The sequence below is a fragment of the Caloenas nicobarica genome, chromosome 31 (assembly GCF_036013445.1).
Source record: "Caloenas nicobarica isolate bCalNic1 chromosome 31, bCalNic1.hap1, whole genome shotgun sequence".
NCBI lineage: Eukaryota > Metazoa > Chordata > Aves > Columbiformes > Columbidae > Caloenas > Caloenas nicobarica.
The window spans coordinates 2,036,789-2,060,381 of record NC_088275.1 but is presented as its reverse complement, the minus strand read 5'-3'; the positions used below and the strand labels follow the sequence as shown (position 1 = coordinate 2,060,381).

General features: G+C 67.0%; 4 protein-coding genes across 4 annotated transcripts; 2 read left to right on the top strand and 2 right to left on the bottom strand.

Moving 5' to 3' along the window:
* Nucleotides 1-202: 202 nt before the first annotated feature.
* Nucleotides 203-3,976, bottom strand: CHRNB2 (cholinergic receptor nicotinic beta 2 subunit). Its single transcript, XM_065653554.1, has 6 exons — nt 3,871-3,976; nt 3,427-3,572; nt 2,771-2,815; nt 2,207-2,316; nt 1,133-2,093; nt 203-454 (listed from the first exon to the last, which is right to left on the bottom strand). Exons 1-6 carry the CDS (start codon nt 3,911-3,913, stop codon nt 284-286), a joined length of 1,476 nt encoding a protein of 491 aa, XP_065509626.1. The 5' UTR covers nt 3,914-3,976; the 3' UTR covers nt 203-283.
* A 787-nt stretch (nt 3,977-4,763) lies between these two features.
* On the top strand, nt 4,764-10,465 carry UBE2Q1 (ubiquitin conjugating enzyme E2 Q1). The gene is made up of 13 exons (XM_065653628.1): nt 4,764-5,108; nt 5,624-5,728; nt 6,013-6,117; nt 6,405-6,455; nt 7,466-7,606; nt 7,922-8,006; nt 8,261-8,321; nt 8,491-8,581; nt 8,669-8,727; nt 8,961-9,009; nt 9,468-9,563; nt 9,689-9,755; nt 10,341-10,465. The coding sequence occupies exons 1-13, from the start codon at nt 4,779-4,781 to the stop codon at nt 10,370-10,372; spliced, it is 1,272 nt and encodes a 423-aa protein (XP_065509700.1). The 5' UTR covers nt 4,764-4,778; the 3' UTR covers nt 10,373-10,465.
* Nucleotides 10,466-12,534: 2,069 nt separating this feature from the next.
* Nucleotides 12,535-17,858, top strand: SHE (Src homology 2 domain containing E). Its single transcript, XM_065653874.1, has 6 exons — nt 12,535-13,476; nt 14,045-14,171; nt 14,811-15,110; nt 16,144-16,294; nt 16,380-16,499; nt 17,415-17,858. The coding sequence occupies exons 1-6, from the start codon at nt 13,084-13,086 to the stop codon at nt 17,599-17,601; spliced, it is 1,278 nt and encodes a 425-aa protein (XP_065509946.1). The 5' UTR covers nt 12,535-13,083; the 3' UTR covers nt 17,602-17,858.
* Nucleotides 17,859-19,230: 1,372 nt separating this feature from the next.
* On the bottom strand, nt 19,231-23,213 carry IL6R (interleukin 6 receptor). Its single transcript, XM_065653687.1, has 10 exons — nt 23,030-23,213; nt 21,363-21,614; nt 21,164-21,287; nt 20,894-21,078; nt 20,659-20,819; nt 20,434-20,578; nt 20,298-20,341; nt 20,112-20,184; nt 19,915-20,023; nt 19,231-19,822 (listed from the first exon to the last, which is right to left on the bottom strand). The coding sequence occupies exons 1-10, from the start codon at nt 23,115-23,117 to the stop codon at nt 19,648-19,650; spliced, it is 1,356 nt and encodes a 451-aa protein (XP_065509759.1). The 5' UTR covers nt 23,118-23,213; the 3' UTR covers nt 19,231-19,647.
* Between the last annotated feature and the right edge of the window lie 380 nt (nt 23,214-23,593).

Here is a 23,593-nt window from a genome sequence, read left to right as displayed (position 1 = left end):
CGCAGCGGGGACCAGCCCCCCAGCCAAAAAATGGGTGTCCTGCCCACTCCATGGAGCCCGTTTCACTGCGGTTCCCTCCCTCGGCGCTCGGGATTTCCCTCTCCCACAGATTCCTCCCCGGTTTCACCCCGGCTCCCTCTTACCCGCGGCCGGGGGACACAAAACGACACCAAAACGACACCAAAATGAACCAGCCCCCTCCGGTGTGAGTATTTATTGGTTGGCGGTGGCTGCACCCGGCGCGGTGCTGGGGCCGCGGTCCCTCGCTGTGTCCCCCCCGGCGTTATTTGGAGGTGGGGGTGCCCTGGCCGAGGTTGAGCAGGGAGTTGGTGGCGTAATTCTGGAAAAGCGGCTGCAGGAACATGCCGACGGTGCCGAAGACACAGACGAAGACGAAAATCCAGAGGAAGAGGCGGTCGATGACCATGGCCACATACTTCCAGTCCTCGCTCACCTAGGAGGGGACGCAGGGTCAGCGGCTGCGCTGTCCCCCCCCGCTGTCACCCCCAATGTCACCCAGGGGAACGCGGCGGCTCCGTGGAGCCCCGAATCTGCTCCCCCAGCGCCGCGGCTCCCATGCCCCCCCCGGGACTCGCTGCCCCCGCTTCTGAGCCCGGCAAACTCGTCTCCCCAGCGGGTTGAACTGGGCTGGGGGGGCAGCGGCTGCTGGTCCTGCAGCCCCGTCTGGAACCGGCTCTGCCAAAATCTGCAGCCTCACGGTGCGGCGCAGGGTCAGGGCCCCCCCGGGAGCCTCCGGCTTCCCCAGTGGCTGCTTTGGGGGGGCCAGGGCAGGGCAGGGGCTGCGGGGGGACCCGGGGGTGGGTTGGGGGACCCCTCTGGGGTTTGTGCACGTCCCTTTCTGCGGCGCAGCCGTGAGCCGGCGTGCACTGCACCCCCCAGCCCTGCCTGCACCCCCAGTGCTGCCCACAGCCCATCCTGCACCCCACATCTCTGCCTGCACCCCCAGTTGTGTCCACAGTGCTGCCTGTACCCCGCCAGCTCTGCTCACAGCTCTTCCTGCACCCCCTAACCCTGCCCACACCCCCTAACCCTTCTTGCACCCCTGCCCGCGCCCCCCAGAGCTGCCTGCACCCCCTAACCCTGCCCACACCCCCCATGCCCCCCAACTCACGCTCTGGTCGTCGTCCTCGCTGCGCATGTGGTCAGCGATGAAGCGCACACCGTCCACCGCCTCCTCCAGCCCGCAGCCGCAGCCGGCGGCCCCCGGCGCCCGGCCCTGCCGCTCCCGGTACCCGTTGAGCCCCTCGGCCTTGGCGGCGCCAGGGTTGGCGTAGCAGGCACCGGCCCGCAGGAACAGGGTGGTGGCGGTGGTGGCGGCAGCGGCGGCGCGGTCCTGGGTGTGCCGGCGCTGGCGCAGGCGCTGGCGGGCGCAGTTCTGCCGCGGCTGCTTCATGAAGAGCAGCGCCGGGAGCTTGTGGAGGAAGAGCGTGCGGACCCAGGGCGGCATGGTGTGCGTGGTGGGCGAGCGGTGGTGGACGTTGAGGACGCAGACGCTGGTGACAATGGAGAAGGTCACCAGCACCATGGTGAACATGAGGTACTTGCCCACCAGCGGCACGTCCAGCGAGGTGGGCGGCACGATCTTGGAGATGAGCAGGAGGAAGACGGTGAGGGCGAGGAGGACGGAGATGCACAGGGTCATCTTCTCGCCGCAGTCGGAGGGGAGGTAGAAGACGAGGATGGCCAGGGAGGTGATGAGGATGCAGGGGATGATGAGGTTGATGGTGTAGAACAGCGGCTTGCGCCGGATGATGAAGTCGTAGGTAATGTCCACGTAGGTGGAATCCTCGGGGTTCTCGTTGCGCCGGCCCGGCAGCGCCACGATGTCCCACTCGCCGCTGGGCGTGAAGTCGTCCAGACTGGCCACCTCGCTCTTCAGCACCAGGTCGATCTCGGTGCGGTCGTAGGTCCAGGAGCGGAACTTCATGGTGCAGTTCTGCTGGTCGAAGGGGAAATGCTTCACCTCGATCTTGCAGGCGCTCTTGTAGATGGCGGGTGGCAGCCAGAAGATGCTGCCGTCGTAGGAGATGACGGCGTTGGAGTAGAACGACACCTCGTACATCCCATCGGCGCTGGGGTGTGAGGGGGGAGATGTCAGCGCTGGCCCTTCCCTGCGCCTCCCCCGAGACCTGGGGGGGGTTTGGGCACACGGGGCCCCCCCAGAAATTAAACCAAAGCCGCCTACTTGTTGTAGAGCACGACGTCGGGCAGCCAGATGTGCTTGGAGGGCAGCCGGACCTTCTTCATGTTGTCAAAGTCCTCCGGCCTCCAGGTCAGGCGATAATCCTCCCACTCCTGGGGGGGGGCAGCATCAGTGTGCCCGCCGCCGTGGGCAGGGGGGTCCCCAGGACGTGGGGGTCCCACAATGGGGGTATGGGGGGCATGGGGTCCCCAGGACATGGGGGGACATGGGAGGTTCCACACAAGGTGTATGGGAGTGCAGTAGGGGCCCCAGGATTTGGGGGTCCCACACGGGGTGTATAGGGGGGGCTTAAGGTGGGGGGGGAGCCCCAGGAAAGGAGGGATGTGGGGGGACAGGGCAGGGGGGTCCCCAGAACATGGGGGATCCCACAATGGGTGAATGGGAGGCTCAGGGCAGGGGCATCCCCAGGACATGGGGGGTCCCACACAGGGTGCAAGGGGGTCCCAGGGCAGGGGGGGTCCCAGGGCAGGGGGTCCCGGTGCGGGGGGTCCCGGTGCAGGGAGGACACAGTGTCCCTGGCACCGCGGCTGTGTCCGGAGCTCCCACCTGGGTCAGCCAGACGTTGGTGGTCATGATCTGCTCCCGCTCGTGCTGCGGGGAGACGGGGCCGGTTACCGGGGGGGGTCGGTTACTGGGGGGTGTTGGTTACCGGGGGGCTGCTGGTTACCAGGGGGGTGTCGGTTACTGGGGGGGTCACTTACTGAGGGATGTTTGTTACCGGGGGGAGTCGGTTACCGGGGGGGTCGGTTACTAGGGGGTCAGTTAGCAGGGAGGTGTTGGTTACTGGGGAATGTCAGTTACCGGGGGGTCAGTTACTGGCGGGGTGTTGGTTACCAGGGAGTATTGGTTACTGAGGGTAGCGATTACTGGGAGGGTCGGTTACCTGTGGTTGTTGGTTACTGGGGGGTCAGTTACTGGGGGGTCGGTTACCAGGGAGTGTTGGTTACTGGGGAGGTCGGTTACCAGGGGGCGTCGGTTACCAGGGGGTCAGTTACTGGGGGGTCAGTTACTGGGGGCTCAGTTACCAGGGGGTGTTGGTTACTGGGGGGGTGTTGGTTACTGGGGAGGTCAGTTACCTGGGGTTGTTGGTTACCGGGGGGTCAATTACTGGGGGGTCAGTTACTGGGGGCTCGGTTAACAGGGGGTGTTGGTAACTGGGAGGGTGTTGGTTACCGGGGGGTCGGTGACCGGGGGTCACTCACCACGCTGATGAGCTGCGCCAGGGACACCATGAGCTGCACCGTCACCAGCTCCGAGCCGTTGGTCGCTGGGCGGATCAGCTTGTTGTAGCGCGCGGGGTCCAGCAGATATTCCACCAGCCGCTCCTCCGTGTCCGTGCCCAGCCCGCCTGCGGCACCGGGGCTCAGCGGGCAGGGCCCCCGGGACCCCCGGGACCCCCGGGCAGGGCCTGGAGCCCCGGAGCTGCCGTTTCTTCCCGCCCCCCCGCCCCGGTACGGCAGCGGTTGGGGCAGCCGGACCCCCCCCCCCATCCCGAACCGCAGAGCCGCCGTTGTGGGGGGAGCACCGGGGGAGCGGGGCCGGTACCGGCCGGTTCCGTGCAACAGGCGCGGGCCCGCTGCGGTGCCTTCCCCGCCGGTACCGGTGCCGGTGCCCGTTCCCCCCCCGCTCCCCGCGCCGGTACTTACGTCTGAGGGCGGCGAGGAGGCAGAGGACGCGGAGCAGCGCCATGGGGGCGGCCCTGGCCGTGCCGGTGCCGCCGCCGGTGCCCGGGCGCTGTCCCCGGTGCTGCCCGCGCTCTCCGCGGTGCTGGAACCGGCGGCCCGGGCGGGGCGGCCCCGGGCGGGAGGCGGTGCCGGGAGCTGCGCCGGGGCCGCCCCGCGCTCCCCGCTCCGTCACCGCCGCCGTCAGCGGCCCCGGGGCCGCCCCCGCCCCGCCGCGCCCCGGGGACACCGGGGGAGCAACGGGCACCGGGGAGGGGAGGGGGCTCGCTCCACCGGGGTCAAGTCCCCGCCGCCCCCGGGTGTCCCCCGCCCCCCGGACCTCAGGGACCTCCCGGGACCCCTCGGGACGCCCCAAGATCCGGGACCCGCCCTGGGCCGCAGGGACCCCCCGGACCCTCCGCCGCCGGCGGCGCTGCGTGACCCCCACGTGACCTCGACCGACCAGGGGCGGGGCGACCGGGAGAACCGAGCCCCGCCCCTTTAGCTGGCCACGCCCCCGCCCAGCCCCGCCCCTCCCGCTGGCCACGCCCCCTCTCCTCACCCAGCCCCGCCCCTCCCGCTGGCCACGCCCCCTCTCCTCACCCAGCCCCGCCCCTTCCGATGGCCACGCCCCCTCTCCTCACCCAGCCCCGCCCCTCCGCTGGCCACGCCCCTTCACATTCCGGTGCGGGGCACCGTAGCGTCACGTCACTTCCGGCTCGGCGCTGCGTCGCCCGGTTGTGCGAGAGCTGCCGTCGGTTGAGGCCCCGCCCCTTCCGCTGGCGGCGGGAGGGGTCACTTCCGCAGAGCGGGGCCGTCCCGCCGCCATCTTGGGCCGGCTCCGGGGGCTGCGGCGGCGGCGGCGGCGGCGGAGCGGGTCCCTCCATGGGAAGATGCAGCGGGCGGGGGCGGAGGAGGCGGCGGGGTCGCAGGCGGCGGCGGGGGGAGGAGGCGGCGGCGGCGGCGGCGGGCGGAGCGGGCCCGAGGTGGCGGTGGCGGCGGCCGCCCCTCTGCCCCCGGCCCCCCCGAGCGGGCGGCTCCTGAAGCGGGAGCTGCGGCTGCTCGAGTCCATTTTCCACCGGGGCCACGAGCGGTTCCGCATCGGCAGCGCCTGCCCGGACGAGATCAGCTGCGAGTTCGTGCCGGGGGCCGGGGCCCGCGCCGGGGCCTCCGCGGCCCGGGGGCCGCCACCGGGGCCCGTCCGCATCCACTGCAACATCACGGTGAGAACCGGGGCGGGAGGGACCGGCCCCGGGAGCCACAGACCCCCCCCCGGGGCGCTTGGGTTGGGGAAGCGGCCCTTGGGGTCACCCGGTGTCACCGGGGGGGGAATAAAACCGGGTACGAGCCCTGGGACGAACCCCCGAGCTGTCACCGTGTTGCCCGCCCCGGGTTGTCACCATCCCGGTGTCCTTGTCCCCCCCACCATGAGACTCCGCGCTCCCGTTTTTTTAATATTTCCCTCGCTTTTTTGCGGGGGGAGCGGCTGAGGGAGCCGGGGGGGCTGAGCCTGGAGAACGGGAGCCGAGGTTGGGGCTGGGGGGGTCGGGAACAAGCGCCGGGACCGGAGGAAACGGCCTCGAGTTGCGCCAGGGGAGGCTGAGGTTGGAAATTTGGGGTAATTTCTTCCCTCTCAAGGCTCCAGGCACCAAAACGTGCCCCCCGGGGGGGTCCGTGGGGCTGCAGCTCCTTGTCCTGGTTGCTCAACCCCCCCCGGTTTGTTTTTCCTTCTCTCCAGGAGGCTTATCCAGCCGTTCCCCCGATCTGGTCGGTGGAGTCGGACGATCCCAACCTGGCGGCCATCCTGGAGCGGCTGGCGGACGTCGGGAAGGGGAACACGCTGGTGAGGGGGCTCTGCCGATTTTGGGGGGGGTCAGACCCCGCCTGGGTCAGGAAATTTGGGATTATCAAACCGTTTAGGTTGGAAAAGCCCCTCGAGGTTGAGTCCAACTATTACCCCAACCTGTCTCCCCGAGAACCTCACCTCCGCGTCTGTTCGACCCCTCCCGCTCTGATTTCTCTTCCATTTGATGCGGGGGTGTAATTTTTCCCCCCCCACCCGGTGTCCATCCAGCGTTTCAGCGCCGAGGTTTAATTTGCCACCTGAATTTTCCCCTCCCCAAACAGCTTCTGCAGCACCTGAAGCGAATAATCTCCGACCTGTGCAAACTCTACAACCTCCCCCAACACCCCGACGTCGAAATGTTGGACCAGCCTCTGCCGGCCGAACAGGTGAGTGAGGCGGGAAGAGACTTTTTAAGCTCAGAAACGGATTTTTCGGCAGTTTGCTTTAGAGCTGGGGGGTTGATCTTCTCTCTGGGGTTTGTTCCTTTCGTGGGTGACGCCAACCGCCTCCGTTGGGCTCATTCAGCTACTCCGGCGTCGTTTTTTGTAAATTTTTTGCCTTCGCTCTGCTTTTAACTTAGTTCTGGTTGTAATTCCCGGTTTAACCTTGCCTGGGAAAGCGGGAGAGCGCGGCCGGCGCTGCCACCTCGCTCTCCGTCCCTTTGTCCCCGCAGAGCGCGCAGGAGGAGGTGTCCTCGGAGGAGGAAGACGAGGAGATGCCGGAGGTGAGTGCAGCCTTGCCGCGCGAGGAAATAAAGCGACAAATTGAGCTTAAGGAGATGCCGGAGGGCACGGGGGGAGCTCAGAAGGGTCCAAACTGGCGGCTGAGAGCAGAACTCGGAGGATAATTAGCGTTTCTGCTCGTGCTGCCGAGCTCTAGAGCTTAAAACGCGCTCACAAGCACCGGGATTTCCCGCTTGGGGAAACGGCAGCGTGAAAACGGGAGGACGAGGTGGGATTTTGGCCACGGGCTGAGAACCTCCCGCTGCAAAACCCACGGGCTCGGGCACTTCGCATTCTCAAGAAGTGGGTGGAATAATCGCGGGTCTCCATGGTGACGTTCGGCGAGGTGGCGGGTCCCCGAGCGGTGGCAGGGCTGCGGTTTTGGGGGATTTTTAGCAAAATTCATTGCTTGGTCAATCGAACTGACTTTTGCCGGAGAAAATGAGGCTTAAACTGGTACCGGCACGACCTCGCGTAGCCGCAACACGCGAGTCCTCATGCTTTCTACTCATGCCGCGGAGGTTTCCCCGAGCGGTTGGACCCGTCGGCTGCGTGGGAAGAGCCGACAGCTTAATCCGCTCGAGGGATTTTCCACCAGGATCTATTTTCTCATTTGCCGGGCGAAAAACGTCAAAAGCCCTTCCAAAAAACCCCCGGCATAGCGGTGGCGAGGCCGAAATAAATGCTCATTTGGGGGGTTTAATCCCGGCACTGGGGCTGTTTGGACCCAGACATGTGAAACGTCATCGCTTTGAGGGGAGAACGTCCCGCGCCGCTGAATTTTGCGTGCCAGCGTCTGTCGTGCTGCCGGCAACTTGCGTTCCTGTCAGGTTTTTGCTGGTGAGGGTGGTGGGGGTGCAGAGCCTGAAAATTCTTCACGCCACGTGTTTTCCACCCGATCGGGGCTTGGGACGTCCCGGGGAGGGAGAATCGCCCCCAAAATCCCTCCTGGTTGCAGAGAATCTGCGGGATTTGCAGGAGCCGCGTCTCCTACTCGCTCTCGTCTCCCCAGGACACCGAGGACCTGGATCACTACGAGATGAAAGAGGAAGAGCCGGCGGACGGGAAGAAGACGGAGGACGAAGGCATCGGCAAGGAAAACTTGGCCATTTTAGAGAAAATCAAAAAGAACCAGAGGCAAGATTACTTAAATGTACGTGTCACCGGCGGGCGGGCGGGTTGGGGACGTGGAGGGGCCGTCCCCGGGCAGCGGTGCAGCGGTGGGGGGATGTCGAGATGCCGATTTCAGGGTGTCCCCCAGGGGTGGCTGCATCCTGCAGTGAGATTCGGGGTTCCCCGCTGCTCTGGGTTGGGTTTTTACACCCCCCGGGATGAGATTTATCTGCAGGTGGAGGCAGACTTGGGGTAGGGGAAAAGGGGAGGATTTGGGGGCAGTTTAGGGAGCCTGAGCTGGGGTGTTGCCCTCGTAACGAGGCCGCGGCGCTAACGAGGCTGGTTTTCCTCGCAGGGTGCAGTGTCTGGGTCTGTGCAGGCCACCGACCGGCTGATGAAGGAGCTCAGGGATATTTACCGCTCGCCAAGTTTCAAGGGGGGTGAGTATTATATTATCGCTTAAATTATCTATTATTTTATCTATTATATTATTTTGGGGCGTTCCCAGGAGCACAAGGACTCGGGGAAAGAGAAATTGTAGGAAAACCACTGCCCTCAGGCTGGTTTTTCTGCAGAATTGCTGCTTTTTGTGGAGGTCCGTGCCAGACTGAGGGGGTTTGAAATCGGGGGGGTTGCTCGTGTCCCCTTTTTTCCGTCCCCCCCCGCCCTGACGCATCCCGTCTCCACGTTGCAGGATACTATGCAGTGGAATTAGTGAACGACAGCCTGTACGATTGGAACGTCAAACTCCTCAAGTAGGTGACGACAAGGCTTGGGGTGGGGGATTTTGAGGGGGGGGACACCCCAAAACAGCATCTCCGCCTCGGGAACTGCCATTTCCAGAGCAAAATGAGAAATTCCGAGGGTTCCGCGATTCCGACCTTGACTCCGCCGCGTCGGGGTTTGTTTTTCCCCCTTGGGCAGGGTTGACGAGGACAGCGCTTTGCACAACGATCTCCAGATCCTCAAAGAGAAAGAAGGAACAGATTTCATCCTCCTCAACTTCTCCTTTAAGGTGAGGCCGCCCGCGTCCCCCCCACAACGATGCGCCGAGTCCTCCCAGACGTTTCTCAACGGCTTCGCTTCCCCCCTCTCCTTCCAGGACAACTTTCCCTTCGATCCGCCGTTTGTGAGGGTCGTGTCCCCGGTGCTGTCGGGGGGGTAAGTCGCCGTTTCTGTGTCCCCACCCGCTGATCTCTCAGCACTTTTCACTAAAATTTTCTCCCCGATACAAATTTGCAGGACTTCCCCCAGGAAACGCACGCGGCGGGGGGTGGATTTTTATGATTTTCTGTCTATTTTTCCATCCGAGAAGCCGCTTCGGCCCCGGAGCGGCAGGTGGGGGAGGTTGTGTCCGTCTCTGCTGTAACTTTACACCCCGTTTCTTCCCCCAGGTACGTCCTGGGCGGCGGAGCCATCTGCATGGAGCTGCTCACCAAACAGGTGGGTTGTGCCGCCAGGAGCCGCCGCCGCGGTTTGTGTTCCTGGCGCTGAGAAGCCCTTTTGTAGAATCTCAGAATTATTTGGGTTGGAAAAGAGCTTTAAGGTCGTCAAGTCCAAGCGTTACCCCAACCCGTGTCCCTGAGAACCTCATCTCTGTGTATTTAAACCCCTCCAGGGATGGCGACTCCACCACTGCCCTGGGCAGCCTGTTCCAACGCTCCACAGCCCTTTTGGGGAAGAAATTACCCCAAATTTCCAACCTGGCGCAACTTGCGGCCATTTCTTTGCATCCCTGTCTCCCCTCAGCTCCCGTTCTCCAGGCTGAACGCCTGCCCGGGTCCCTCAGCCCATCACGTTTGTCCTCCAGACCTTTTTGTCACGTTTTGAAGCGGGGGGGGTTCTCACCACATTTCTCACCACGTTTGGGGGTTTCTCACCGCATTTCGCTCTGTCCCCAGGGCTGGAGCAGCGCCTACTCCATCGAGTCGGTGATCATGCAGATCAGCGCGACGCTGGTGAAAGGGAAAGCGCGAGTCCAGTTTGGAGCCAACAAGGTAGGGCAGGGTGGGCCGGGGAGAACTCGGGGAGCGGTTGGGAGTGGGACGAGGCCGCCGAACCGGGAAAGGCGTGCGGGATCGCTCGCAGCACGGCCTGACGCTCGCCCTGCCTTCCCTCGCAGAACCAGTACAGCCTGACCAGAGCGCAGCAGTCCTACAAATCGCTGGTTCAGATCCACGAGAAGAATGGTGAGCGCCGAGGGAAGGGACCTGTGGAGTCGTGCGTTAGTCCGGGCTCACCTAGGCCGGACGTCCGGCCCAGTCGCTGGGGTTTTACCTGCCCCAAAGCACAGAGATGAGCTGGGGCGAGGCGGCAGCTGCTGTTTCGGGCAGTCCCTCTGTCCTTCCTCGACACTTTGGCTCTAATTACAGCCGTGTGATTACACACATGTTGTCTGGGCGGTGTCGGGAAAGAAAAGGGAGAGGAAAGGTCCCGGTGGTTTGGGAGACGCGGCCCTTTGGACGGGGGATTTGGTGCGTTGGCACCGCTGCTTTCGGGAACTTTTCTCCCAAGGAACAGGCGATAGGATGAGAGAAACGGCCTCGAGTTGCGCCAGGGGAGGCTGAGGTTGGAAATTTGGGAGAATTTCTTCCCCAAAGGGCTGTGGGGCGTTGGAACAGGCTGCCCAGGGCAGTGCTGGAGTCACCATCCCTGGAGGGGTTTAATACACAGAGATGAGGTTCTCAGGGTTGGGTTAATGCTTGGAGTCCATGATTTTAAAGCTCTTTTCCAACCCAAGTGACCCCGCGATTCCCGTCTCTCTCTTCCCCCAGGCTGGTACACGCCGCCCAAGGAGGATGGTTGAGCCCAAGCGCCGCGGGACCCGTCCCCTCGTGCGCCGGACGCTCCCCCTGGCTCTCCCACCGCCTCTCGGCTTCTCCCAGGATGTTGCCGGACAATAGTGGCTGTTAATAAGAAAAAAAAAAACTCTAAATAAAACTGTTTGAAGCAGTTGGACTGACCCAAACCACTCGCTGGACCCTTGCTCGCAGGCATTCTCGTTTAAAAACCGACTTCCGAGCCTCTCGTATCGCTGGAAACTTTCAACTCTACTCCAGTCTAGAGCGTCCTCCTTTACCTATGCTATGGATTTAATTTATTTTCTTATTTCATGTACACTGCTTTTTTTTGTTACAGTGTATGATGGATGTGTATGGAAAATGTATCTTTGGAGAAAAAAAAAAAAATTACAGTTTGTTAATTTGAAGACACTGGTCTGATTAATTTTTTTGTGATTGTTGCCGGGTGGATTGTACCCAGTGGCCGCCTTGGAACAAGAAAAACCTTTTTACTTTATAAGAAGGACACGGGGCTTCCACCGGCTGCTCCCCGCTGAGCCAGGACGCTTCGCTGTGTTTTTCCCCCCGTTAACCGCTTGGTTAACCTGAAATTCCTGCTTTTTTCTAGATAAATCGCAGAAGGAAGGAGCGCGGGCAGCGCCGGGTGCGATCGCTGCTCCCGCGTAGAGTTTTTATTTTATTTTTTCCTCCTCGAGCTGGGGGTGTTGGAGCTTTTTGAGCTCCCGGTGTCCTCGGCTGGAGGGCAGAGCTGAGTCACGAGCGTCAAAGCGGCCCCTCAGTATTAATCCCCCGTCTTTGAATAAAAGTTATTAGAAAATCAAAGGGCCTCAGAAGTCCGTTATCTCCTCGCAGTCCGTTATCTCCTCCGGCAGCTGTTCCCTCGTTGGGCCTTGTCCTGAGCTCGGCCTCGCAACAAAGCGATGCTGGGGCAGAGGGCTTTACCGGCGCTGCGGGAGCCGCTCCGGCCTTCGCCGGGGACGTTTTTGGGGGGTTTTGCTGAAGGACGTGGGGTTTGCGGGGCCAAGGAGCTCTGTCCTGTCCTCTGTGCTGCTGAGAGGGGCGGGAAGATCCCACCAGTTGGGCCAAGATCCCACTGCCAGTTCATCCAAGATCCCACCAGTTCAGCCAAGGTCCCACCAGTACAGCCAAGATCCCACCAGTACAGCCAAGATTCCACCAGTTTGGCCAAGGTCCCACCAGTTTGGCCAAGATCCCACCAGTACAGCCAAGATCCCACCAGTACAGCCAAGATTCCACCAGTTTAGCCAACGTCCCACCAGTTCAGCCAAGATCCCACCAGTTTGACCCACATCCCACCACCAGTTCTGGGGGGGTCCCGGAACTGGGGACCACCCGTCCCTGCCCAGTCGGGGTCTGTTCTCCCAGTGCCCCCCCAGCTGCAGGACTTGCCCTGGACCCGCCTGCTTTTTAGGGACATCACGTCCCCTGCAAACAGGATCCCCCTGTCCTGGGGGGCATCTTTACCCCCCAAACCCCGTCCCCAACCCTTTCTGGTGCAAACAGGCTGGCGAAGCCCCCCCGGCAGGAGCCGAATCGATGGGATTTTCCGGTGAGGGTTTGGTGCAACCAGCAGAAATGGGTCTTGGGCGGGGGGGGGGGACCCACAGCCGCGGTGGCAGCGAGAGAACCGCCTGTCGGGGTGGGGGGGTCTGTGCATGGGGTCCGTGCATTTGGGGGGGGTCTGTGCATTTGGGGGGGGCTGTACCCGGGGGTCTCTGCAGGTTCCATTTATGGGATCCACGCACGCGGTCGGTGCGCGGGGAGGGGTCTGTGCATTTGGGGGGGGTCCGTACAGGGAGTCCGTGCAATTAGGGGGGGCTGTGCATGGGGGGTGGTCTATACAGGGGGGTCTGTCCGCGGGCACTGGGGGGGGGTCTGTCCAGGTTCCATCCGTGGCGCCGCACGCCGGCTCTGCACACCGGGCTCCGTGCGCGGCGGCTTGTGCCCGGGGGGGTCCCACCAGCTGTCCCGAGGTCTCCCAGCCCCCCCGCCCCGGGACGGGCCCCCCCCGGGGCTCCCGGGGCTGCCGGTGCCCGCCCGGCCGGGGCCGCTGCGTCCCCCCGGGGCCGCCCCCTCCGGATCTGGGCGGGGAGCGCCGGCCCCGCCGCCCCCTCCGGCTCCGTCCCGTCCCGTCCCGTCCCGTCCCGTCCCGTCCCGCCGCCGCCGCATGGGGCCCCCCGGGCCGGCCTGACCCCCCCCGCAGCCCCGACACGGGCCCCAGCGAGGAGCCGCGACGGGACCCCCCGGTTACCGGAGCCCCCGGAGCACGGAGAGACCCCCCAGCCCCTTCCCCGGGGGGGCAGGAGACCCTCGGAGCCGCCCCAACCGGACCCCCCCGGGACCCCCGACGAGACCCATCGCTGGAGCAGAGACCCCGACACTCCCCCCCCAGGGACCCTCCCCCGGGACCAGGGACCCCCGAGGACACACGGGACGAGGCGACCGGCACCGCTGGGGACCCGCCGGCCGCCCCCGCCTGGAGCCCCCCACCCAAACCGGGGGCGAAGGCCCCGGACCCCCAACCTGCGCCTCCGCGCCCGGGCTGGCCCGCGGCCACCGAGGGTCCCGCGTGGGGGGCCGGGGGGAGCTGGGCTGCCCCGTCCCCCCCGGCTGAGCCGGCCCTGAGCCGGTGGGGCGGCCGTGGGGTGCGGAGGAGCCCCGGGGGGGCCGCGGCACCCGGGTCGTCGCCGGCCCCATGGCGGCCAAGTGGTTCAAGGAGTTTCCCTCCAACCTGAAGACGGTTTCGGAACGAGCGCGGCCGGGCGGGGGGAGCTTGGCCAAGAGCCGCAAGAATTCGGCCGTGGAGTTGGGGGGCTGCCGGGCCGGCCCGGGGGGCGGTAAGGAAGGGGGGGGTCGCTTGTCGAGGGACAATCTGCAGGGTTTGCTCCAGGCCGCCACCGGGAAGATGCGGAAGAACTCGCGAGCCGAGGGGGCGGCCGAGGGACCCCCCAAAACCTGCGGCACTTACATCAACCGCCTCATCAAGGTGGAGGCGCATGAGAAGAACGGGAAGGGGCAGCCGGGCCCCCCGCCCGCCGGGCTGACCCCCCCCGAGCAGGACAAGGGGAAGAGCCCCAAGACGGAGACGGTAAGAGGGGGGGATTGGAGGGAGGTTTGGGGGGGACAAGCGGCACCGGCAGCTTTAACGGCTTTGCGCTCTGGCTCATTAGCCCCGCTAACCCCGGCTTTTCATCGCGCCCGGCTCTGCCGCCTTCATCTCCCGTTCAAAGCTTCATCCCGGCCGCCCTTCATCTGCCATGGGGGGGGGGCAGCGCTGCCCGGCCTCCCCCGTGTCCCCGTCCCACGCTGACCCCGGCTCTGGGGCGCTGGTCAAACAAAGCCCGACGTCAAGCTGAGCTGGGCAGCCGGACTTTCACCCCCACGCCCCCCGCAGTGTCCACGAGCCAGTCCCGGGGGGGGGTGTTGTCACCCAAAAAGGGTCTCCAAGCCCCTCCCCACCGCTGGGTGCACAGCCATGGGCGCTGCCCCCACCCAAAGGTGCCCCCGTTGGGTTGTGCCGTGGCTTCGTCTACCCCCGTAGAGCCGCCACCCTCCCCCGGTGTCCCTTGGGGTGGCATCCCCGTCACCCCCTCCCACACCCAGTGGGACCCCCCCCCCGCACCCCCTGAGGCTGGTGCCACCGTCCCCCCGCCCAGGTCATCATCCTGGAGGACTACGCCGACCCCTACGACGCCAAGCGCACCAAGGGCCAGCGCGACGCCGAGCGCCTGGGCGAGAACGACGGCTACATGGAGCCCTACGACGCGCAGCAGATGATCACAGGTACGTGCCGGGCCGTGCCGCGGCGCCGCTGGCACCGCTTCCCCGCCGGCCGCCCGGCGCGGGGGCTCCGGCAACGGGAAAGGCTCTCGCCGCTTCCTGCGGCTGCGCCGGGACAGATAAGGAGCGGGACGCCGTCCCCGCTGTCCCCGCACCGGTGCCACCACCCACCGCACCGGTGCCACCCGGGGAGGGGGACGCGGCACCCCAAGGGTCCGCCACGGCCGTGCCCCCCGGTCGGTGACCCCCCGGCCCAGCCCAGCTGGACAAAACAACAGGAACTGACTGGGCCGGAAACTGGAAATAAAAGATTTGCTGCTGATGGCTTTTTTCCGTGCCGGGGCAGCCTGTTTGGCAGAGCCCGGCGCCGTGGGGTGAAGCGGGGGGTTTGGGGGGGGTGAGCCCCCTGGGGTGGCCGAGCTCCCGGTGCGGGGTGTAGCATCCTGGGGTTTGGTGCCCACGGCGCCGGTGGCCTCGGGGATGGGACGCCGGGCCAGGCGCCACCGGGATGGGCCCCTTCCCGCCCCAACCCGTCCCCAATGTGGGGTCCCAGCGTGGGTTGCACAACCCAAGGGTGTTGGGAGGGGGGGGTCCTGGGGACACACAGCCCTGGCCCCGACCCCCCGTCCCTCTTCCCTGCAGAAATCCGCCGGCGCGGCTCCAAGGACCCGCTGGTCAAAGCCATCCTGCTGCTGGACGAGCCCGGGGACGCGGCGGCCAAGGCGGAGCTGGCCAAGCGGCCGGGGGGCAAGGAGGTGGCGGGGAAGGGGCCACAACTGTACGACACCCCCTACGAGCCCGGGGAAGGGGTGTCCGGGGGGACCCCGGAGCGCAGGGCGAGGGCCGGGGACGGGCGGCTGCCCGAGAATGATGAGCGGCCGGCGGGGGAGTACGAGCAGCCCTGGGAGTGGAAGAAGGAGCAGATCGTCAAAGCGCTGTCGGGTAGGGACGGGGACAGGGACGGGGACAGGGATGGGACATGGTTGGGGATGGGATATAGAGGGGGACATGGGTGGGAATGGGGACATGGGTGGGAATGGGGATGGGGACATGGATGGGAATGGGGACGTGGACACAGAAGGAAATGGGGACACAGATGGGGACATGGATGGACACACGGAGGTGGGGACACAGATGGGGATGGGAACACGGATGGGGCTACAGATGGGGATACCCGTGGGAATGGGGACACAGATGGGGACACAGATGGGATGGGGACATGGATGGGGATGGGGACACGGGTGGGGATAGGATATAGATGGTGATGGGATATAGATGGGGACATGGGTGGGAATGGGGACATGGATGGACACACGGATGGGGATGGGATATAGATGGAGATGGGGACATGGCTGGGAATGGGGACGTGGACACAGATGGGAATGGGGACACAGATGGGGACATGGATAGACACATGGAGGTGGGGACACAGATGGGGATGGGAATGGGGATACAGATGTGGATACGCATGGGAATGGGGACACAGGGATGGGAACATGGATGGGGACACAGATGGGATGGGGGACATGGGTGGGGATGGGGACATGGGACGGGGACATGGGTAGGGATGGGGACATGGATGGGGATGGGAACGAGTTTGGGACATGGATGGGGATGGGGACATGGGATGGGGACTTGGGTAGGGATGGGGACATGGATGGGGATGGGGACATGGATGGGGACGGGAACGAGTTTGGGACATGGATGGGGACGGGGACATGGGATGGGGACTTGGGTAGGGATGGGGACATGGATGGGGATGGGAACAAGTTTGGGACATGGATGGGGATGGGGACTTGGGTAGGGATGGGGACATGGATGGGGATGGGAACGAGTTTGGGACATGGATGGGGATGGGGACAGGGCTGGAGTTGGGGCGAGGAATGGGTCTGTGATGGGGATGGGGACAGGAATGGCTCTGGGGATGGGGATGGGGCTGGAGGGGCTTTGGGGTCTCACAGCCCGTGCCCTCCAGTCCAGTTCGAGGGCTCGGAGCGGCCCAAGGAGGAGGCGCCGCGGCAGCACCTGCGCCAGAAGAGCTGGACCCCCAAGATGCTGAAGCCGGCGGGCGCCGAGCACGGCGAGGGCGAGCGCGTGGACCCGGCCCTGGCGCTGGAGAAGCAGCCGTGAGTCGCGGGGCTGAGAAACGGGCTGGGGGGGGGACACACACAGGGGGTCCGGGGCTTTGTGAGCTCAGTGTCCCCACGGCAGCTGGTACCACGGGGCCATCACGCGTGCCGAGGCGGAGAGCCGGCTGCAGGCGTGCCGCGAGGCCGGCTACCTGGTGCGCGCCAGCGAGACCGGCAGCGGCAAGTACTCCATCGCGCTCAAGTGAGTGGGCGGGGGGCTGTGGGGTGGGGGGCCCGGCCTTGTGGGGGGCTTCTAGACGTTGGGGAGTCCCTTTGGGGTCACACCTCGTGGGGATGCCGGGGGTCCCACTGTGGGGGTCCCACCCTGCGGGATTATGGGGAGGGGTCTCCCCCTGGGGGTGCAGGGGGTCCCACAATAGGGGGTGCAGGGGGTCCCACCCTGGGGGATTATGGAGAGGTCCCACCCTTGGGTGTTGCTGTGGGTTTCACCCTGGGGGGATGTGGGGGGTCCCACCCCAGGGGCGATTTGGGGGGGTCCCACCCTGGGGGATGTGGGGGTCCCACCATGGGGGGATGTGGGGGGTCCCACCCCAGGGGTGATTTGGGGGGGTCCCACCCTGGGGGATGTGGGGGTCCCACCATGGGGGGATGAGGGGGATCCCACCCCAGGGGCGATCTGGGGGGTCCCACCCGAGGGGGTATGTGGGTCCCACTCTGGGGGGATGTGGGGGGTCCCACCCCAGGGGTGATTTGGGGGGGTCCCGCCCTGGGGGGGTATGTGGGTCCCACCTGGGGGATGTGGGGGTCCCACCTCGGGGATGCTGCAGCAGGAGCCCCCCGCATTGTTCACACCAGCGCCCTGACGAGGTGGGAGCCCCCGCGTCCCCCATAACGGGACCCATGTCCCCCATAATGGGACCCAGGCGTCCTGGCGCGGCGCTGGGGCGGCTGTGGGGGGGTGGAGCTGCGCGTCCCCCCCCATCCCGGCACATTGTCGGGAGCGCCGGTGGCGTTTCCTTCCTGAGGAAGCGGAGCCCCTGGAGCCGAAACAATCGGAGCGGGACGGGAACAAACAGGGGTGGACGCGGCCGTGGGGCGCCGGGGGGCCGGCAGCAACGCTGACACCCCCCGGGGGGTGTGTGTCCCCCAAAAACAGAACCAGCCAGGGCTGCGTCCACATCATCGTGGCCCAGACCAAGGACAACAAGTACACGCTGAACCAGGCCAGCGGCGGCTTCGCCAGCGTCCCCGAGGTCGTGCACCATTATTCCACCGAGAAGCTGCCGTTCAAGGGCGCCGAGCACATGGCGCTGCTGCACCCCGTGCACTGCAAACTGCATTAACCCCCCCAAAACGGGCCCGAGACCCCGGCCTTGCAGCGTGGGGCAGGTCCGGCCCCGGCGGTGGCCGTGGGACAACCCGTGTCCCCGGTCCCGTGGGGACCCTGGTCCCACTCGCCGTGGGACCCCGGCCGGGCTGTGCCCCCCGCCCCAGTGCTGGAGCCCCCCCGCTGTGGGGCTGCCCGCCGGGGTCGGGAGGTGGGGGACACGGCGACACCGGGCCGTGTAAAGAAGTGGTAAAATAAACATGACGGCTGAGAGGAGGCGGGTGGTGCTGGGGGGGCTGCAGTGGGGCAGGGATACGGCTGGGGGGGCTGCAATGGGCTGGGGGGGCTGCAGTGGGGCAGGGATGGGGCTGGGGGGGCTGCAATGGGGCAGGGATGGGGCTGGGGGCTGCAATGGGGCTGCAATGGGGCTGGGGGCTGCAATGGGGCAGGGATGGGGCTGGGGGCTGCAATGGGGCTGCAATGGGGCTGGGGGCTGCAAGGGGGCTGGGATGGGGCTGGGGGATGCAAGGGGGCTGGGGGGCTGCAGTGGAGCTGGGATGGGGCTGGGGGGGCTGCAATGGGCTGGGGGGGCTGCAATGGGGCTGGGATGGGGCTGGGGGGGCTGCAATGGGCTGGGGGGGCTGCAGTGGGGCAGGGATGGGGCTGGGGGCTGCAATGGGGCTAGGGGCTGCAATGGGGCAGGGATGGGGCTGGGGGCTGCAATGGGGCTGCAATGGGGCTGGGGGCTGCAAGGGGGCTGGGATGGGGCTGGGGGATGCAAGGGGGCTGGGGGGCTGCAGTGGAGCTGGGATGGGGCTGGGGGGGCTGCAATGGGCTGGGGGGGCTGCAATGGGGCAGGGATAGGGCTGGGGGGGCTGCAATGGGGCAGGGATGGGGCTGGGGGGGCTGCAATGGGCTGGGGGGGCTTCAATGGGGCAGGGATACGGCTGGGGGGGCTGCAATGGGCTGGGGGGGCTGCAGTGGGGCAGGGATGGGGCTGGGGGCTGCAATGGCCTGGGGGGGCTGCAATGGGCTGGGGGGGCTGCAGTGGGGCAGGGATGGGGCTGGGGGCTGCAGTGGGGCAGGGACGGGGCTGGGGGGGGGGGGGGGGTCACCCCAGGATCGGGCCCCTCGTTGTCCCCCCCCTCCCGAAGGGGTCACCTGCCTCTTGGTGGGGGGGGACATGCAGGTGACAACCGGCAGCCGCCACCCAGGTTTGGGCTGTGGGGGGGCCCGGAGAACTGGGGGTTCCCCCCCTGCACATCTGCATCCTGCCGGGCTTTTAATAGCGCGGGGGGGGCTGTGGCGGCCCCAGGGCACCCGCTCCCCCCACCCTGCGGTTTCCTGCCCGGGTGCAGCTGCAGCTCCCGGGGTGTTGCACAACGCGGGGGGGACACAGCATGGGGGGCACTGGGTGGCACGGGGCGGGACACGGAATGGGGGGCACTGGGTGGCATGGGGGGCAGTGGGTGACATGGGGGGGACATGGGGGGGGAACACGGAATGGGGGGCACTGGGTGGCACGGCAAGGCACAGGGTGCGTGGATTTTGCAGGGGGGGGCACAGTGCCGCGTCACCCCCAGGAGTCCCCCCCGTGCTGGGGGGGCACAACAACCCCTGTCCCCACCCCGAGGCGCCCACACCCTTACAAATCCACGGCGTTTATTTCAGACGCACGTTTCACCAACACGTGCTTTAAAAACAACCCCCGGGGGGGCCCGGGGCAGCGGGATGGGGCTGGTCCAGCCAGGCCCCCCCCGCCACCCGCAGCGCTGGGGGGGCCCGTTCCGTCCCCGGGGACCCCCCACCCCTCGGCTCCCACGGCTGCACCGTCACCCCCGCTCACCCTCTTGGCCGCGGCCCCGGAGCTGCCCCCCCCGGGACCCATCTCGGGGGCCCCCCCGGGGTTGGTTTTCCATGGGGGTGGCACTGCCCCCCCCTCTCAGAGTGACAGAGCCGGGGGGGGACTTGTGGTTCCCCCAAAAAGGGGGTGTGAGTGTTACTCCAGGGGCCACATCCCAGCACTGGGACCCCCCCCAGACCCATGTCCGGCCCCCCCCGGCTACTGCCCGGAGAAGAAATAGTCCAAGTTGGTGACGTGGAGAGCCGGGGGGGCGGGCGGGGGCGGCACGGGGGTGTCACTGAGCGGGGGGGCGCTGGGGGGGGCCAGGGGCACCAGCACGTGCTGCCCCTCACCCTCCGCTTTGGGGCCCCCCCGCCCCCACATCTGCCGGTACCTGCGGGAGGGGACAGCGGGCACAGGTCGGGGGGGGGCGCACAGAGACCCCCCCCCGGGGTCCCCGCTTTGTCCCCCCCCCGCGTCACTCACCTCACCACGATGGCGACCAGGAGGGCGATGCCGAGGCCCAGGCTCCCCCCGGCCGCCAGCACCGCGTAGGGCGGCGGCGCCGCGCCGGCACTGGCCTCCATGGCAGCCCCTGCGGCACAGCAGGGGGGGGGACACGCTCGGTGTGGGGACAAGGGACCCTGGGGGTCCCCACAGCCACCCCAGGGCCCCCCCCTCACCACCACGGGCAGCGTCTCGCCCGAAGAGCTCGGGGGGCAGCGTCGCCCAGGAGGGTCCGTCCTCCCCGGGGAACTGCAAGAGAACGGGGGGGTGGTGGGACACGGGGGGACATGTCCCCCCCCGCGCCACTGTCCCCTTGTCCCCGCACGTCGTGTCCCCCCCCCGGCGGTGAAGCCGTGTCCCACCTGCGAGCTGAAGGGTCCCATTTCGGAGGTGACGTCCCCTGGGTCTGCAAGGTGACAGGGAGCGTGAGGCTGGGGGGACACCACGCCGACCCCCCCACCGGCCTCGGGGCCACACGTGTCCCCCCCCCCCCGTTACCTGTCCAGGGGGTCCCCGACGCCTCCTGGCTCCACTCGCTCCAGGCGCCGTGGCCAAACTCCTCCTGCGCCCGCACCTGCACCAGGTGCCGCGTCCCCCGCCACGCGTCGCGGATGTCCAGCCACGTCATGGTCCCCCGGTCCACCTGGTGGGGACAGGGGCTTGGGGACACCCCCGTGGGGCAGGGGACACCCCCACGCTGGGGACGGGGCGGGGGGGTCTCACCTCCGTGAAGGTGCGGGCGGGCTCGGGGCGGTAGCGGATTTGGAAGCGGAGCCAGTAGAACCGGGGGTCCCAGGAGGGGGGGTAGGACCAGCTGACGCGCAGCCGCTGCGGTGACATCTCCAGCGGCGTCACCGTCACGTTAACGGGGGGGTCAGGCTTCACTGCCGGGGAATTGGGGGGGTCAGAGTCCAGCGCCAGCCAAGCCGGACCCCCCCCCATTAAGAGGAGCACTCACGGACGCCGCTGAGCGTGATGATCCTGTCCTCGCCGGCCGCGCCGCCGGCGCCGTTGGTGACGCACGTGGACACCACGAGGGGTTTGGTGTCCTCGGCGCCGGGCGGCACCTTCACCCGGCAAACGAACTTGCTTGCCTTGGCAAAGTAGCGGCACCGCTGCGCCGTGGCGTCCTCGGCCGCGAACCTGCGGGGGCGCGGATGTGGCACCCGGGGAAAGGGTCCGGCGGCGGGGGGGGGACACGGTGCAGTCCCGCCGGGACGGCGCCCACCTGCGCTTCACCCACAGCATCGCCCGCGTCCCCGGCGACGGCTTCGCCCGCAGCGGCCACTCGCACAGCACGTCCTTGTCGTGGCTCCGGCGGTAGCAGGACACGCGGGGGGTCTCGGGGGGCTCTGCAAGGCAGGGAGGCGCTGGGGGATGGGGGGGCGCGGGGGGACGCGGCGGGGGGAGCCCCGGGGAGCACCCACCTTCCACCAGCAGCTGCAGGGAGCGCAGCGGGCGGCCCCCCCCGGAGCAGCTGTAGCGCCCCGAGTCCTCGTGGCGCAGGCGCCGCAGGAGCAGCGTGTTGCCCTCCGGCAGCTGCCGGCCGTGGCCCCCCCGCGCCGCCGGCCCCCGCTCCTCCCGCCGCCAGGTGACAGTGACGTTGGCCGGTCCCTCGTCCTGGCAGGTCAAGGTGACGTTGGCTCCCGGGTGGCCCAGCACCGTGTTCCGTGAGAGCCCTGGGGGGGGAGCACGGGGAGGGGGGGGTCAGGCAATGGAGACAAGAGAGCGCAGGTGTCCCGGGGGGGGGACACACACGCTGCCATGTGCTCCCGGCTCCATGTCAATATTTGCGGGAGGCACCGAGATGGAGCGAGCGGCGGCGCCTGCTGAGTCAGCGATTCCGCAAGGGGGTGGGAATGGACCCCCCTCCAGCGCAGGGATCCCCCAGCACACGGACCCCCCCCCAGCACAGGGACCCGGTCAGGGTGCCAGTTGGGGGTCTGGCGGTGACACCGGCCGGGCGGCGTGGGGGAGCGGGGAGGTGGGAGAACCACGAGCTGGGGGTCCCGGGGGGATCCTGGGGGGGGTCCCGGTGCGGGAGGGGTTAAGCGGCCGCGCTGGCCGGGGGCACCGGGCCAGGAACGCGCCCAGGGCAGCGATCCCGGCCCCCCCGGGCGCCCCCCCGGCTGCAAAGGTCAAAAGCCAGCGCGGACCTGCCCGTTCCCAGCGGCTCCTGCTGCCGGGAACGCAGCAGCACCCAGTGCCGAGCACCCAGCACCCGCCCAGCACACAGCACCCAGTTCCCAGTACAGAACACCCGGTTCCCAGTACCGAGCACCCAGCACCCACCCCCGTGCACCCTCCCGGTACAGAGCGCCCAGTCTCCAGTACCAAACACCCAGCGCCCGGTACAGAGCGTCCAGTCCCGAGCACCCAGCACCCAGCACCGAGCCCCCCAGCACCCACACCCAGCACCCACCCAGTCCAAAACACCCAGCGCCCAGTACACAGCACCCAGCGCCCAGCACACAGCACCCAGTTCCCAGCACACAGCACCCAGTTCCCAGTACAGAACACCCAGTTCCCAGTACCGAGCACCCAGCACCCACCCCTGTGCACCCTCCCGGTACAGAGCACCGAGCACCCAACACCCACCCCTCAGCACCCACCCAGCACCGAGCACCCAGACGGTGCCCCCCCCGTCTCCCCGCTCCCTCCCGAGCTCGGCGGGCCGGGCACGGACCCGTGCGTGTGTCTGTGTGTCTGTGCGTCTGTGTGTCTGTGCGTCTGTGTGTCTGTGTCCCCGTGTCCCGCACCCGCAGGGTCCCAGCGCCCCCCGCCCGAACTCGCGGGGTCCTAGCGCCCCCCCGCCCGCAGGGTCCTAGCGCCCCCCTGCCCGCAGGGTCCTAGTGCCCCCCGCCCGCACCCGCAGGGTCCCAGCGCCCCCCCGTCCGCAGGGTCCTAGTGCCCCCCGCCCACACCCGCAGGGTCCTAGCGCCCCCCGCCCGCACCCACGGGGTCCTAGCGCCCTCCGCCCGCAGGGTCCCAGCGCCGCCCGCCCGCACCCGCGGGGTCCTAACGCCTCCCGCCCGCGCCGCGGGGCTCCCGTGGGGGGGGGTCCCCGGGGTCCCGGCCGCTCTCACTCACTCACCCGCGGGGCCGCAGGGCCGCTCGGGAGCGGCGGCGGCGAGGAGGAGGAAGGTGAGGAGGAGGAGCAGGAGCAGGAGAGGCCGCGCCATGCGCCCGGCCCCGGCCAGGAAAACATCGGCGGGGCCGGTGCCCGCGGTTGTGAAAGCGGGCCGGGCCGGGGGGGTGCGGGCGGGGGCGGCTCCGGGGGCAGCACGTGCGCCCGGGAGGGGCGGGGGAACCGGTACCGCCCCCTCCCGGTGTCCCCCGGTGTCCCGGGCCCGCCCCCCGTAGGACACAGGACACGGCAGAAACTGTGCAAAATATCGAGGGTTTTGTTTTATAAAAAACCTGGTTGTTGGGGTTTTTTTCTTTCTTTTTTTTCCCTTTTAAATTTTCCGTGTGTGTTTTTTTCGTGGGTTTTGTTTGTTTGTTTGTTTTGAGGTTTTTCTGTTTGGGTTTGTTTGTTTGTTCTGGAGTTTTCTGTTTGGTTGGTTGGTTTTTTGTTTTGCTTTGCTTTGTTTGTTTTTGGTTTGGGGGTTTGTTTTGTTTTGTTGTTTTCGTGGGGTGTTTTTCTTTTTTTTTCCCC

Excerpts from the sequence above, each read along its gene's own strand:
- CHRNB2 (XM_065653554.1), bottom strand. The coding sequence starts at position 3,913 with ATGGCGCTGCTCCGCGTCCTCTGCCTCCTCGCCGCCCTCAGAC. Across the intron at positions 3,573-3,870 it reads CCTCCTCGCCGCCCTCAGAC|GCGGGCTGGGCACGGACACG; the intron begins GTAAGTACCGGC and ends CCGGTGCCGCAG. Across the intron at positions 2,094-2,206 it reads GACGTCGTGCTCTACAACAA|CGCCGATGGGATGTACGAGG; the intron begins GTAGGCGGCTTT and ends CTCACACCCCAG.
- UBE2Q1 (XM_065653628.1), top strand. The coding sequence starts at position 4,779 with ATGCAGCGGGCGGGGGCGGAGGAGGCGGCGGGGTCGCAGGCGGCGGCG. Across the intron at positions 5,109-5,623 it reads GCATCCACTGCAACATCACG|GAGGCTTATCCAGCCGTTCC; the intron begins GTGAGAACCGGG and ends CCTTCTCTCCAG. Across the intron at positions 7,607-7,921 it reads AGAGGCAAGATTACTTAAAT|GGTGCAGTGTCTGGGTCTGT; the intron begins GTACGTGTCACC and ends TTTTCCTCGCAG.
- SHE (XM_065653874.1), top strand. The coding sequence starts at position 13,084 with ATGGCGGCCAAGTGGTTCAAGGAGTTTCCCTCCAACCTGAAGACGGTT. Across the intron at positions 14,172-14,810 it reads CGCGCAGCAGATGATCACAG|AAATCCGCCGGCGCGGCTCC; the intron begins GTACGTGCCGGG and ends TCTTCCCTGCAG. Across the intron at positions 16,295-16,379 it reads CTGGCGCTGGAGAAGCAGCC|CTGGTACCACGGGGCCATCA; the intron begins GTGAGTCGCGGG and ends TCCCCACGGCAG.
- IL6R (XM_065653687.1), bottom strand. The coding sequence starts at position 23,117 with ATGGCGCGGCCTCTCCTGCTCCTGCTCCTCCTCCTCACCTTCCTCCTC. Across the intron at positions 20,820-20,893 it reads CATCACGCTCAGCGGCGTCC|TGAAGCCTGACCCCCCCGTT; the intron begins GTGAGTGCTCCT and ends ATTCCCCGGCAG. Across the intron at positions 20,185-20,297 it reads TGGGACCCTTCAGCTCGCAG|TTCCCCGGGGAGGACGGACC; the intron begins GTGGGACACGGC and ends GTTCTCTTGCAG.